The 12689-nt window shown below is 39.3% G+C and overlaps 1 protein-coding gene across 1 annotated transcript; it reads right to left on the reverse strand.

Moving 5' to 3' along the window:
* Positions 1 to 3172: 3172 nt before the first annotated feature.
* On the reverse strand, positions 3173 to 10563 carry LOC118766416 (sporozoite surface protein 2-like). Its single transcript, XM_036509811.1, has 4 exons — positions 10540 to 10563; positions 8179 to 8330; positions 3984 to 4040; positions 3173 to 3452 (listed from the first exon to the last, which is right to left on the reverse strand). Exons 1-4 carry the CDS (start codon positions 10561 to 10563, stop codon positions 3173 to 3175), a joined length of 513 nt encoding a protein of 170 aa, XP_036365704.1.
* Positions 10564 to 12689: the final 2126 nt, after the last annotated feature.

The raw sequence follows: 12689 nt of genomic DNA on the forward strand, positions 1-12689 counted from the left end.
TCCACTTCTTTCTAGCCATGAAGTCCTTTTTTGAAGAGGAAGCACTTTTCGGATGATGATGAACTTATTTCCAGACGCAACCTACCGACTTCTACAAACGTAGGTCTTCACAGCTACATAAATTGATGGGAGAAGTGTGTAACTATTGGTGGCTATATAGAGAAGGACCAATAATTATGCCAAGTTTCGTTTATCCCAGTCTTTGGGAAGTGGGTTAGGAGAAATCTTTAATGAACAACCCTCAAGCGATCTACCAGCGAAAATCAGTTGACAGAATTTTACATAAAGCTATTGCTTTATAAGTTTGTTCAGAGTTGCCCCTCTTACGTACATTCCATTGACAAGAGTCAAAAATCTCGGAACATCGATGTCTGGGAATCCCGATAGATGGCGCCACTGAACAAACCGGGTGTTTTTACACGTTTTTACTATGAGAGATATATTCTCCACGGTAACGGCAGTGAATTTGCCTTTTAGCAGTTGATATATATATATATATTGATATGGGGAGGTCAATTCGGAAACAACTGCTATGACTTTCGGAGAGACCTCTGCCCTTTTTCCGGTCAACGAAGGGTCGGGGAAGCTACCCTTTAAAAAGCAGGAGCTGTGAGTCTGTTAGACAGTTCGGCCGGAGACAGCGAGCTTGCGTGAGGGTCGATGCAGAGATGACAAGCGCGAGAATGACAGTGAATGTGAAAGAGGAAGACAGGCAGATAGGATTAAGGAGCTGGGAGAGATTACGGCGAGAGGCAGCGACAGCGTTGAGAAAGACATACACAGAGGATTGAGGAGGTGGGGGAGATTACGGCGTGAAGGCATTGGCTATTTGTAGTAAGGAGCTTGTAACGGTATATGTTTGTTTATGTTTTGATGTGTTAAAGAAGGAAAAAGAATTGTTGAAATGTAAAAGAATTGATGTGTTGAAAAAAGGAGGAAGAAGTACTGAATTAAGGAAAAGAGATTGTGAAAAGAACTGTGTTACAGAATTGCTGAAAAAGAAAGAGAAAGACTCTAATGTAGAACATTGAACTCTGAACTATATTGCATCAATTTGAACTGTATCGTTAATGTGAACGTTATTTGTTTTAATTTGATCTGAACTGATTTGTCTCTGAACTGTTATTGTATCTGCATGCTTTGATTTGTTGTTTTCTTGTTTTCTTGCATGCATTTTCTTTGATGTACCTGATGTATTTTACATTGTATTTGTTGTCGTAATAATTGTTATAAACTGTTTTTTTTTAACGTAAGCCAAATTGCCTTCCGCCGTGTCTCTCTGTATCTCTTGCTGCTGTTGTTTGTTGTTGTTCTCTCCGGTCGCCGGTTGCCGAGTTCGCTGCCGCCTTCCCCCACTGAGTCCGTGGCGAATTCACCGTTCGATCGTCGTCGCTCGACTTGGTAGGGTCCCGGGTTTCCGAAGAGTTTGAGCGACGGCAGGTGATCCGTAACAATATATATATATTATATATATATATATATATATATATATATATTATATATATATATATATATATATATATATACATATATATATATATATGTGTGTGTGTGTGTGTGTGTGTGTGTGTGTGTGTGTGTGGTGGGTGTATGTGTATGCGCACGCACAAACATGTATGCGGACATACATGTCTAATTCTTTCCTCACTTACGTGTAAATATTCACCTTTCTGTATAACTTGATCATTTATAGTGAGTCATCCACGTATATTATATTTAATCGTATGTGTGTGTGTGTATGTATGCGTACGCGTGTGTGTTGCGTCTCTTTGTCTATACATAAAAATGTATACATATATATGTGCCCACACGCACATATATATCCATACATACAAACATACATATAAGTGCTTACATTATTTGTTTTAACCATATTCACATCTACATACGTGCACAAAAATACATGTTCACATACATCTACATGTAGGAATATATGGTTTAAACGAAATAATGAAATATAATATGCGCGTGCACACACATGTTATATATATATATATATTATATATAGTAAATGAAATAAATGCGCCCTTTTAAAGCCCTGCCAGGCTCATGGGCCCAGTTTCTCGGTTTCTATGGCGTCTGTGTTCCCTAGCTGGATGGGACGCCAGTGTCCATCGCAGCGTTACTCATTTTTGCCAGCTGAGTGGACTGGAGCAACGCGAAATGAAGTGTTTTGCTCAAGAACACAACGCGTCGCCCGGTCCAGGAATCGAAGCCACAATCTTACCATCATGATGCTGACACCCTAACCACTAAGCAACGCGCCTCCACTATACATACATACATACATATATATATATATATATATATATTATATATATATATATAAAACTGAGAATGTGTGTCTGTCTGTCTGTCTGTTTCCCTAAAACTTGAGAACTACACAACCAATTTCATTCAAATTTTACACATGCCCTACTTAGGATCCATGTAGTTTCATGGGCAAAAAATGTTCAACTTCTTGTCTAGAGCGAGCCCATAGCAATATCATATCTTCTCCACTATTTCAGTATTATGTGTTAAAAGTGAAACAAAAATATTTCTCTATTTTATGTCAGATACTTTCACTTTAACAATAAAAATAATAATAACAATTGAATTATATGTAGTAAGTAATAATTAAATTCAAACTAAAGTATAATATTATCGTAACATAACAAAAGTAGAAATAGCAATTGGTATAAAATTGCATCAATGACTTGAACTTGAATCAGTGGTTTCACATGAATGGGAATAAATAAATAATGATATTTAAGTGCAGAAATGGAATAGTCCAGATGGATGTGCGCACGGCTTTTACATTAGTTTATTTGCTAATTAGCTAGCATTAAGCATTCTACTGAGGACCGCTGTTAGTTTATTTCTGATCCATAAAGGCCTATAGCTTCAACAGAGTACTGCTTTTTGGTTTACCGTAAGGTTTATTGTTATTATTATTTCTGTTTCACTATTGTTATCACGTTTGTTGGTTCCTCGTAAAAGAAGCGTTGTTGTGTTGCATTTGTTAAATAATTGTAAACCGTAACCCTCCTCCTTTGAGAGACGGAGCTTTGGCTATTGTTTAAAAATTGAAATGCGTCCCCGTTTGGGGAAATTGGCTTGGCTTGGCTTGGCTTGGCTTGGCTTGTTTGACCTGGCTTGGTTTGATTTGGCTTGGCTTGGCTTGTTTGGCTCAGCTTGGTTTGGCTTGGCTTGGCTTGGCTTGTTTGGCTTGGGGTGGCTTGGTTTGGCTTGGCTTGGCTTGTTTGGCTTGGCTTGGTTTGGCTTGGCTTGGCTTGTTTGGCTTGGCTTGTTTGGCTTGGTTTGGTTTGGCTTCGCTTGGATTGTTTGGCCTGGCCTGGCTTGGCTTGTTTGGCTTGGCTTGGCTTGGCTTGTTTGGCTTGGCTTGGCTTGGCTTGATTGGCTTGGTTTGGGTTGGCTTATTTGGATTGGTTTGGCTTGGCTTGGCTTGGCTTGGCTTGTTTGGCTAGGCTTGGCTTAGCTTGGCTTGGCTTGTTTGGCTTGGCTTGGCTTGGTTTGGCTTGGCTTGGCTTGTTAGGCTTGGCTTGGTTTGGCTTGGCTTGGCTTCTTTGGCTTGGCTTCTTTGGCTTGGCATGGCTTGGCTTGTTTGGTTTGGCTTGGTTTGAATGGGCTTGGCTTGTATGGCTTGGATTGGTATGGCTTGGCTAGGCTTGGTTTGGTTTGGATTGTTTGGCTTGGCTTGGCTTCGTTTGGCTTGGGTTGGCTTGTTTGGCTTGGTTTCGTTTGGCTTGGCTTGGCTTCGTTTGGCTTGGCTTGGTTTGGCTTGGCTTGGCTTGTTTAAGTTGGTTTGGCTTGTTTGACTTGGTTTGGCTTGGCTTAGCTTGGTTTGGCTTTGCTTTGCCTGTTTGGCTTGGCTTGGCTTGGCTTCTTTGACTTGGCTTGGTTTCAATTGGCTTGGCTTAATTGGCTTGGATTGGTTTGGCTTGGATTGGCTTGTTCAGCTTGGCTTGGTTTGGCTCGGCTTGGCTTGGCTTGATTTGTTTGGCTTGGTTTGGCTTGGCTCGGCTTGTTTGGCTTGGCTTGGTTTGGATTGGCTTGTTTAGCTTGGCTTTGTTTGGCTTGGTTTGTTTGGCTTAGTTTGGCTTGGTTTGGCTTGGCTTGGCTCGTTTGGTTTCGCTTGGTGTGGCTTGGCTTGGCTTGGTTTGGTTTGGTTTGACTTGGCTTCTTTGGCTTGGCTTGGCTTGTTTGGCTTGGCTTGGTTTGGCTTGGCTTGTTCGGCTTGGCTTGATTTGGCTTGACTTAACTTGACTTGGCTTGTTTTTACTTGGCTTGGTTTGGCTTGTTAAGCTTGGCTTGGCTTGTTTGGCTTGGCTTGGCTTGGTTTCACTTGGCTCTATTTAGCTTGGTTTGGCTTGTTTGGCTTGGCTTGGCTTTGCTTTGTTTAGCTTGTCTTCGCTTGTTTGGCTTGGCTTGATTTTGCTTGGCTTGGCTTTTTTGGCTTGGCTTGGTTTGGAGTGTTTCTGCACAGTAGAAGTGATGGGAAACTGTTCAATCTCTCGCGTCTGCCTCCCAAGACCAAAATCAGAAGCGCCCTGATGAAGGAGATGCTATTTGCTGATGATGCCGCTCTGGTATCACACACAGAAGAAGCCCTACGAAGGCTCATCAACTGTTTTGAGAAAGCATTTGGCAACTTTGGCTTATTTATCAGCCTCAAGAAGACCAACATCATGGGTCAGGCTACATCGGACATCCCAAACATACATATTGGAGACCACAGAGTACAGGAGGTGGAGAAGTTTACCTATCTTGGCTCTATCGTCACCTACAACCTATCCCTTGATGCTGAGCTCAATATACGCATTGGCAAGGCAGCTGCTGTGATGGCCCAACTCACCAAACGCGCATGGGACAACAATAAGCTGACCAAGACCACAAAAATGAAGATTTACCAGGCATGTGTACTTAGCACTCTACTGTATGGAAGTGAGACTTGGACGCCATACACACGCCATACGATGCCATACGTCGCCTAAATATCTTTCACCTGCGCTGCTTCCGGAAAATCCTTCGCATCAAATGGCAGAATCATGTCCTCAAGCAAGCAGGAATACCAAGCATGTTTGCACTCCTCACACAAAGACGTATGAGATGGCTTGAACATGTTAGCCGTATGGAAGATGGCAGAATCCCCAAGGACATACTCAACGGAGAGCTTGCTAGGGGCACTAGGTCTGTAGGAATGCCGTTCTTACGATACAAGGATGTTTGCAAAAGGGACATGGATGCCTGCAACATCAATATTACCAACTGCGAAGCAGTTGCCAGTAACCGTGGAGATTGGCGACGTACCGAAAAAGAGGGAACATAAAGGAGTGACATAGAGAGAAAGGAGAAATGGAAAGACAAGAAAAGACGTCAACAAGAAACTATGACATTACAACCAGCCAGGCAAAGTCTTCGCTACATTTGCGGCAACTGCCAGAGGGAGTGTTTGTCCAGGATAGGACTACACAGCCACAGTAGGAGATGTATTAAAACATGAAATGTAAAAGCCGGACTAGATTATTTTATGCGCAACTCCATTGTCTCCCGAGACAAAAAGGATGCCAACAACAATATATATGGATTTCGTAGACAAGAACTGTAACAAATCAATCGTATATATATGTATGCATATATGTAAGTGTATGTGTGTGTCTTTGTCTGTGTGTTTCGCCCTCATCACTGCTTCACAACTGCTGTTCATTTATTTACATCCACATAACTTACTGGTTTCACAAGAACAAACTAATAGAATAAGTACTAGGCTTATCAACATAAAAAAGCACTAGGCTGTGTCTCATATTTTTGTTTGCCCACTCAGTTGTATCTATCAATTTATCTTTGTATGTGTGTGTGTGTATCTATATCTATATCTATCTATCTATCTATCTATCTATCTATCTATCTATCTATCTATCTATCTATCTATCTATCTATCTATCTATCTATCTATCTATCTATCTATCTATCTATATATATATATATATATATGAATGGATCTTTATGAAATTTGGAAATTATATTCTAAGCATAAGGGCCATAACCCCCATGACAATTCATATATTTTTTGCTGTTGATGAAATTTTAACCATAGATATTAGACACAAATGAAGTAATATTTATAAAATTTCATCTTCTTGCAAAGTTAGAAAGACCCCTCCATGGGGACTTAACACCAACTGTGTTGTCATTTTATCTAAGCAAAAACAAATACAGTTGTGCTCTTGGAAGATGTAGGGTTACCCGAGCATAAAAGTTGGGCATTATTTCTAATTCAATGGTACAACAGTGTAAGAGTTTGCTTTGACATACACTTACATTGTGATTTCTGCAATGTGGTGCATAAATTGTCAAGTAAATGAGAGGCATCTTTGCCTCCACTGATTCAGTTGCAAAGTGTTGAGTAAAGTTATTTGATTGCAGACCTCCTTTCAGTCTTTTTATTATCACTTGGTCACACATAGTCCCCAGATGGTAACATTGATTTCATGGCCTTCCCAGATGAGTGACTGGTTATTCAAAGACATTTATAGATTTTAAATTCATTCTGTCCAGTTATGTATCAGTATAGTGGTCATTTGCAAACTCCAGAGGTGACACTTTAATTTCTCATAAGCCCTCACGTCACACAGTTGTTAATGTTTATTTCAGTTGGGTCACGCCATTCCAATTGCTATAGATTCGTAATGAATGCATCTTACTGCTGTGCCTGTCACCTGGATGGTGAGGAATCCTACATTGGGAGTGGTAACATCTAGGGTACTGTAGCTGACTGTTTATTGTGATCATTCGTCTTTTGGTTTTCTGTAGCTTTGCTCTTTTTTCCAAACCCAGTGAACATATATTTCCTATTTCAAAGAAATTCAAAAAATAGATATAAGACCCAAGTTAAAAAGATTCTCAACAATTCAACTTCTTTGGTTGACATTAAGATGCCCACCCACAACACGGGGCCTTAACTCTCACATTTTAGATCCCCATGACCTTCAGTTTTCAAGAGCAAAATCTTTTTAACAAGTTCAATAAGACTGGAATTTTGGAATATGCGCATAAAAATCAGTATTATGGGATACATGTGGCACGATTACAATTTTTTAGGGTGTGTAAAGAGTGAAATAACCCTCATCTGTAATTTTGATGAAATTCGAAACATAGATATTCCAGTACATTACAGAAGATATAACAGAAAAGTCTAATTCTCCAATTGAATGTAACCGAGCAACGGCGGTTATCTCTGCTAGTATATATATATATACACAGAAAATTCTATACTAAATGCTATAAGATATGTAAAAGAAGATTAAAAAAATATTATATAAATTATGTTATATACTATTAAATATATTATGCAAAACATGTACTGATATCAGTAATAGCCTATACAGTATATATACACTTGTCTCACACATATAATTCACTTATAATGTGTATGTAATACATATAATCTATATACATATAGATTACAATATAATATGATACTGTACATATGGAAAGACATTACAGTATGAAACGCTCATACAAATAAAATGCAATACAGCAAAGTATATGGTGAAAAATAATATAATTTAATATAATCAAATCTAATATTGCAATTTACAGTATGTCTATCAGGAATCATGCCCACATAATATAAGAAAAATTGAAAATCGAATATGAAAATCTAAAAATACCTACAACATGATGTGCGCTTAGTATAAACTTGTACGTAAGTCAGAGGGCTGGCAAAACCGTTGCCGTAGTGGGAAAATGCTTAGCAACGATCCGTCCGTCTTTATGTTCTGAGCTCGACTTGGGTTCGGTAAAATAAGTATTATTTGAGCACTGGGATCGATGTGATCGACTTAACGGCCTGCTCTTGGAATTACTGACGTTGAGCCAAAATTTGAAATCAATATTATAAAACAGCATGAAGTAATACAGTTTCAAATTTTAGTTCAAGGCCAGCAGTTTAGGGAGTGAGGCCAAGTCGATTAGAACGATCCCAGTTCTCAACTGGTACTTAATTTATGGATCCCGAGAGAATGGAAGGCAAAGTCGACCTCGGCGGAATTTGAACTCAGAATGTAAGGACGGACGAAATTCCGCTAAGAATTTTGCCCGGCGTGCTAACGATCCTGCAATAGTAATATCTCACTTATAATACATCGCATTTCACATAGCACATCCCAGTACAAGGTCCATTCCTTGTTGCGGTGTGGTGATTTGTGTATCTCAATGACATTAAGAACTGTGAGAACGGGGCGCAAGCTCTTGTGCCTCATGTGCTGAACAAGTAAAAGAACAGAAGCCAGATTAATGAGTTTGCATAGGGTAAAAACATCTACCTACAAAAAAAAAACAGCAACCAAAGACACAGAAGCAAGCGCGGCAGTATGGTAAGGAGCTTGCTCCCCAAACACATGGTTCTGGGTTCAGTCCTTGGGCAAGTGTCTTCTATTATAGCCCCAGGCCGACCAAAGCCTTGTGAGTGGATTTGGTTGAAGCCCGTCGTATATGTGTGTGTGTGTGTGTATGTTTGTCCCCTAGTACCGCTTGATAACTGATTTTGGTGTGTTTACGTTCTTGTAACTAAGCGGTTTCGCAAAAAAGACCGGCTTCACAAAAAAATAAATAAATCCTGGAGTTTATTCATTTGACAACAAATTCTTCAAGGCGGTGTCTCAGCATGACCACAGTATAATGACTAAAGCAAGTGAAAGATAAAAAATTAAAGGATCATCAAAGACAATTCAAAATGGACATGTCATGGGAGAGGAAAACCTTAAAAGAGTGCCCACAGTGGAGAAGAGTGGAGAAAAGTCGTCGATAGCCTATGCTCCACAGGGAGAGAAGGGCTTAATTAAGTTGCATACTAAACCACACATAAATCGGTGAACTGGCAGTGTCGTTAGAACGTTGGGTGGAATGTTTCACAAAATATTTCACGAAAGTTAGTGAAATGTTTAAAATATTTACAGTTGGATAGATAGACAAATATAACAAAATAATTTGATAAAAAATGTGAATTTTTAATTATTTTCTGAGATTTTATAAAAACAACAAAAATATTTTTTAATTTTCTTTTTTTTTAATCAAATATGATCATTTGCTCTCTGAGTTCAAATCTCGTCGAAGTCAACTTCGTCTTTTTATCGTTTCGGATGGCTGAACTGTTAGCAAGTCGAACAAGATCCCTTGCAGTATTCGGTCAAACCCTTCTTAAAGTAGATGATAAGTCTTGGTGTCAGCAGGGCCGGTTTTAAGCCAATTAGACAGATTTGTCCATACTGGGCCCCCTGCCAAAAAATGGCCCTGCACACTCGTTCAAGCGGAAAATTCTATGTGAATTTTTTAGCATATCATTGTGGCTAATGGTGGCGTACTACACGAAGCATAAAACATTAATGTTCAGCTTTTATTGGGTAGAGAGACCCACCAAAAATTCTCTGAGCCCTGCACTTCTTAGCGCCGGACCTGGGTGTCATAGAGTTAGGAGAAATGTATACTTGGACAGCTGCCAGCTTCCCTAAAATGATCTTGCCGAGGCTTGCCTATATATGTGCAGATGCCTTCACAGGGGTCCTATTCACATATAGAACACAAAAACTCAATACAATACATAAAAATAATTTAAAATGTGCGATAAAATACTAGGAAAAACGTACACGTCATTGAATAAAGAGATATAAACACAGTGGCAAAATATATGTAAGGAAACACACACACATACGTACAGGGACAGAGAAATGTTTGTATTGTATAATAAGCCATATGGTATTCAATATGATGAATTAAATCTACATAAAAGAAAATTACTAATAAATTTTACACGTACTGAGATATATACATACAAATTTACACACACACACACACACCACACACACACACATATACACACTTATATATTCATACACATATATATACAAATATATGGGTACAGACACACATTTATTAGATTTATTGCTGAGTAAAATTTATTCATTTAAATTCAGGCCTGTATAGAAACGTTAATTTAATCACATCACGTCTTTCTAATGAATGACGTGATTCGAATAAACAGATTTAGAAAAGGCTTAACCTTTTAAAAACTCAGGTTTAAAATAACAGTTTATACTAATATTAAGATTGTTAATTTCCCAGATATCACTTTCATTCTAAATAGGGGCAAATATCTACCAAAGGAAAAGGCAAAAATAGATCAAACATTTTCTTACGTAAGCTTTCTAGTAACCTCTTACGTAGTAATTAAAACCAAGTCAGTAACATAATTAGGTGGATTTCTAACATCTATTCTTGCATTATAATGTTTTAGTATTAAAGATGAACTATTATACATGTAAAGCATTAGTTATAGTTTACGTCACATGAATTTAGAAACTTTGAGAGACATGAAATAAATCGTTTTTACTTGTGGAACTCGAAGTAGATAGAGCTATAAATAATAACTTGTAAATCGTTGGTTAAAAAATCCTCGAAGGTTTCGACTTTTTCTATCAAAGGTTTTTTTTTTTAAATCCAATATTCACACGCTATTATTTACGGCTTTAACTATACTGTAGTCTTTTGAATTTCTGCCATTTTGGGGTTTCCTGGTATCTGAGTGAGGTAGCAATCAGCCCCGTTTACTATCATTCCTTGGGCACCTATGACAACAGGTATTGTTTTAGTCTTCAGGTTCTACACTATGCCAATTTCTATTTCAAGACCTTTATACTTGCTCATTTTAAGCCTCTACTTAGTTTTATTTTAAAAACTTGTTTAGTCATTAGACTGCGGCCATGCTGGAGCACTACTTTGAAGAATTTTCAGTTGAGCAAATCGGCTCAAGTACTTATTTTTCTTTTAAAACGTGGTACTTCTTCTATCGGTCTCTTTTGCCGAACCGCAAGATTACAGGTACGTAAACACTCCAACATCGGTTGTCAAACGGTGATAGGGGACACAGTAGAAACACACACACATACATACAAATATACTCACACATACATACATACGCACGCACGCACATACATACATACATACATACATACATACATACATACATACATACATACATACATACATACATACATATGTACACGACGAACTTATTTGAGTTCCCGTCTACCAAATCCACTCACAAGGCTTTGGTCGGCCCGACTCTATAGTACAAAACACTTGCCCAAGGCACCACACAGTGGAACTGAACCCAAGATCTTGAGATTGGGAAGCAAGCTTCTTACCACACACATCTTAAATATCTTTTCTAAACAGTAAAATATTTTCTACACCTAATATATAAGAGTTTTTCTCGCCCTCACAGATACAAGAAGCTCTTTTGTAAAAATATTATTTTGTATTTAGACGCCCTTCTCAAGCCTAGCCAGGCTCATGGACCCGGTTTCCCGGTTTCTGTGGTGTATGTGTTCCCTCCAGCTGGACGGGACACCAGTCCATCGCAGCGTTACTCAAGAAACAGGAAGAAAGAGTGAGAGAAAGAGTACAACAGGGGTCGCCACCACCCCTGCCAGAGACTCGTAGAGCTCTAGGTGTTTTCGCTCAATAAACACACACAGCGCTCGATCTGGGAATCGAAACCGCGAGTCCGCTGCCTTAACCACTGGGCCATTGCGCCTCCATTGTAAAATTAGAGTAAAATTTAATTATAGGCACACCAAAAGCTTGCCATTTTAATCATCATCCCCAGGACATTATTGTCTTGAGGTCTAGGACTCATAGTGCCGGTTTCTATGGCATATACGATGTGGTATCAAAAAATTCCCGGACTAGGTGACAGCACATGGTTACATGCGCAGTAAGAGCTAGAAGTAACCTTCATGAGGCAGTGTGCCGAGTGACATCACTGTGTTTATTTCGCAAGTTATGAAATTTGTGTTTTGTGGTTACGTGCGATTTTTGTTACGGGCACGACTTTGGAACAAAGAGCCAACGTGAAATTCTGCGTTAAACTTGGGAAGTCTGTTTTAGAGATATTGCGCATGCATCGGCAAACTCACGGCGACTAGGCAATGGGTTGGACACAATGTTTCAAGTGGCACGGGCGCTTGGCAGAGCCGCTGCTCAATCAAGAGCATGCTCGTCGTTTTTTCGATATCTGTGGTATTGTCTATCGAGAATTCGGTCCCCCAGGGTCAAGCCGCCAATCGAGAGTTCTACTGCGATGTTTCGAAGTTTTTGAGGGAGGACATTCAGCGAAAACGGCTGGATCTGTGGAGCGCGAAGAATTGGATTCTTCACGACAACAATGTGACAGCACTTTGTCACCGAGTTCTCCTCACTTACGAGTTTCTCGCTAAAAACAACATGGTATCTCTTCCGCACCCATCTTATTCGCCAGATTTAGCACCTGCGTACTCCAAGAGGAAAAGGCAAACTCAAAGGTCACCGTTTTAACACCGTCGTTGAGATTCAGATCGAATCGCAGAAGGTGATCGACTTGCCTACGGAAAACGACTTCCAGGCTGGATGACAAAAGCAGCAGGAACACTGGAATCGGTCTATTGCTGCACAAGGGGATTATTTCGAAGGAGACCATGCTAAAACTTAGGTAAATAAGCTATGTTTTTTTTTATAAAACATAACTAGTTCGGGAACTTTTTGATATCACCTCGTAAGTAACCAAGATCACAACATAATCCCTGACCAGGACGCCAGTCCGTTGCAGGGTTACCCAGTTAAGCTGAAAAACTGGAGTAATAAGGAAT

The sequence above is a fragment of the Octopus sinensis genome, linkage group LG15, assembly GCF_006345805.1.
Source record: "Octopus sinensis linkage group LG15, ASM634580v1, whole genome shotgun sequence".
Taxonomy (NCBI): domain Eukaryota; kingdom Metazoa; phylum Mollusca; class Cephalopoda; order Octopoda; family Octopodidae; genus Octopus; species Octopus sinensis.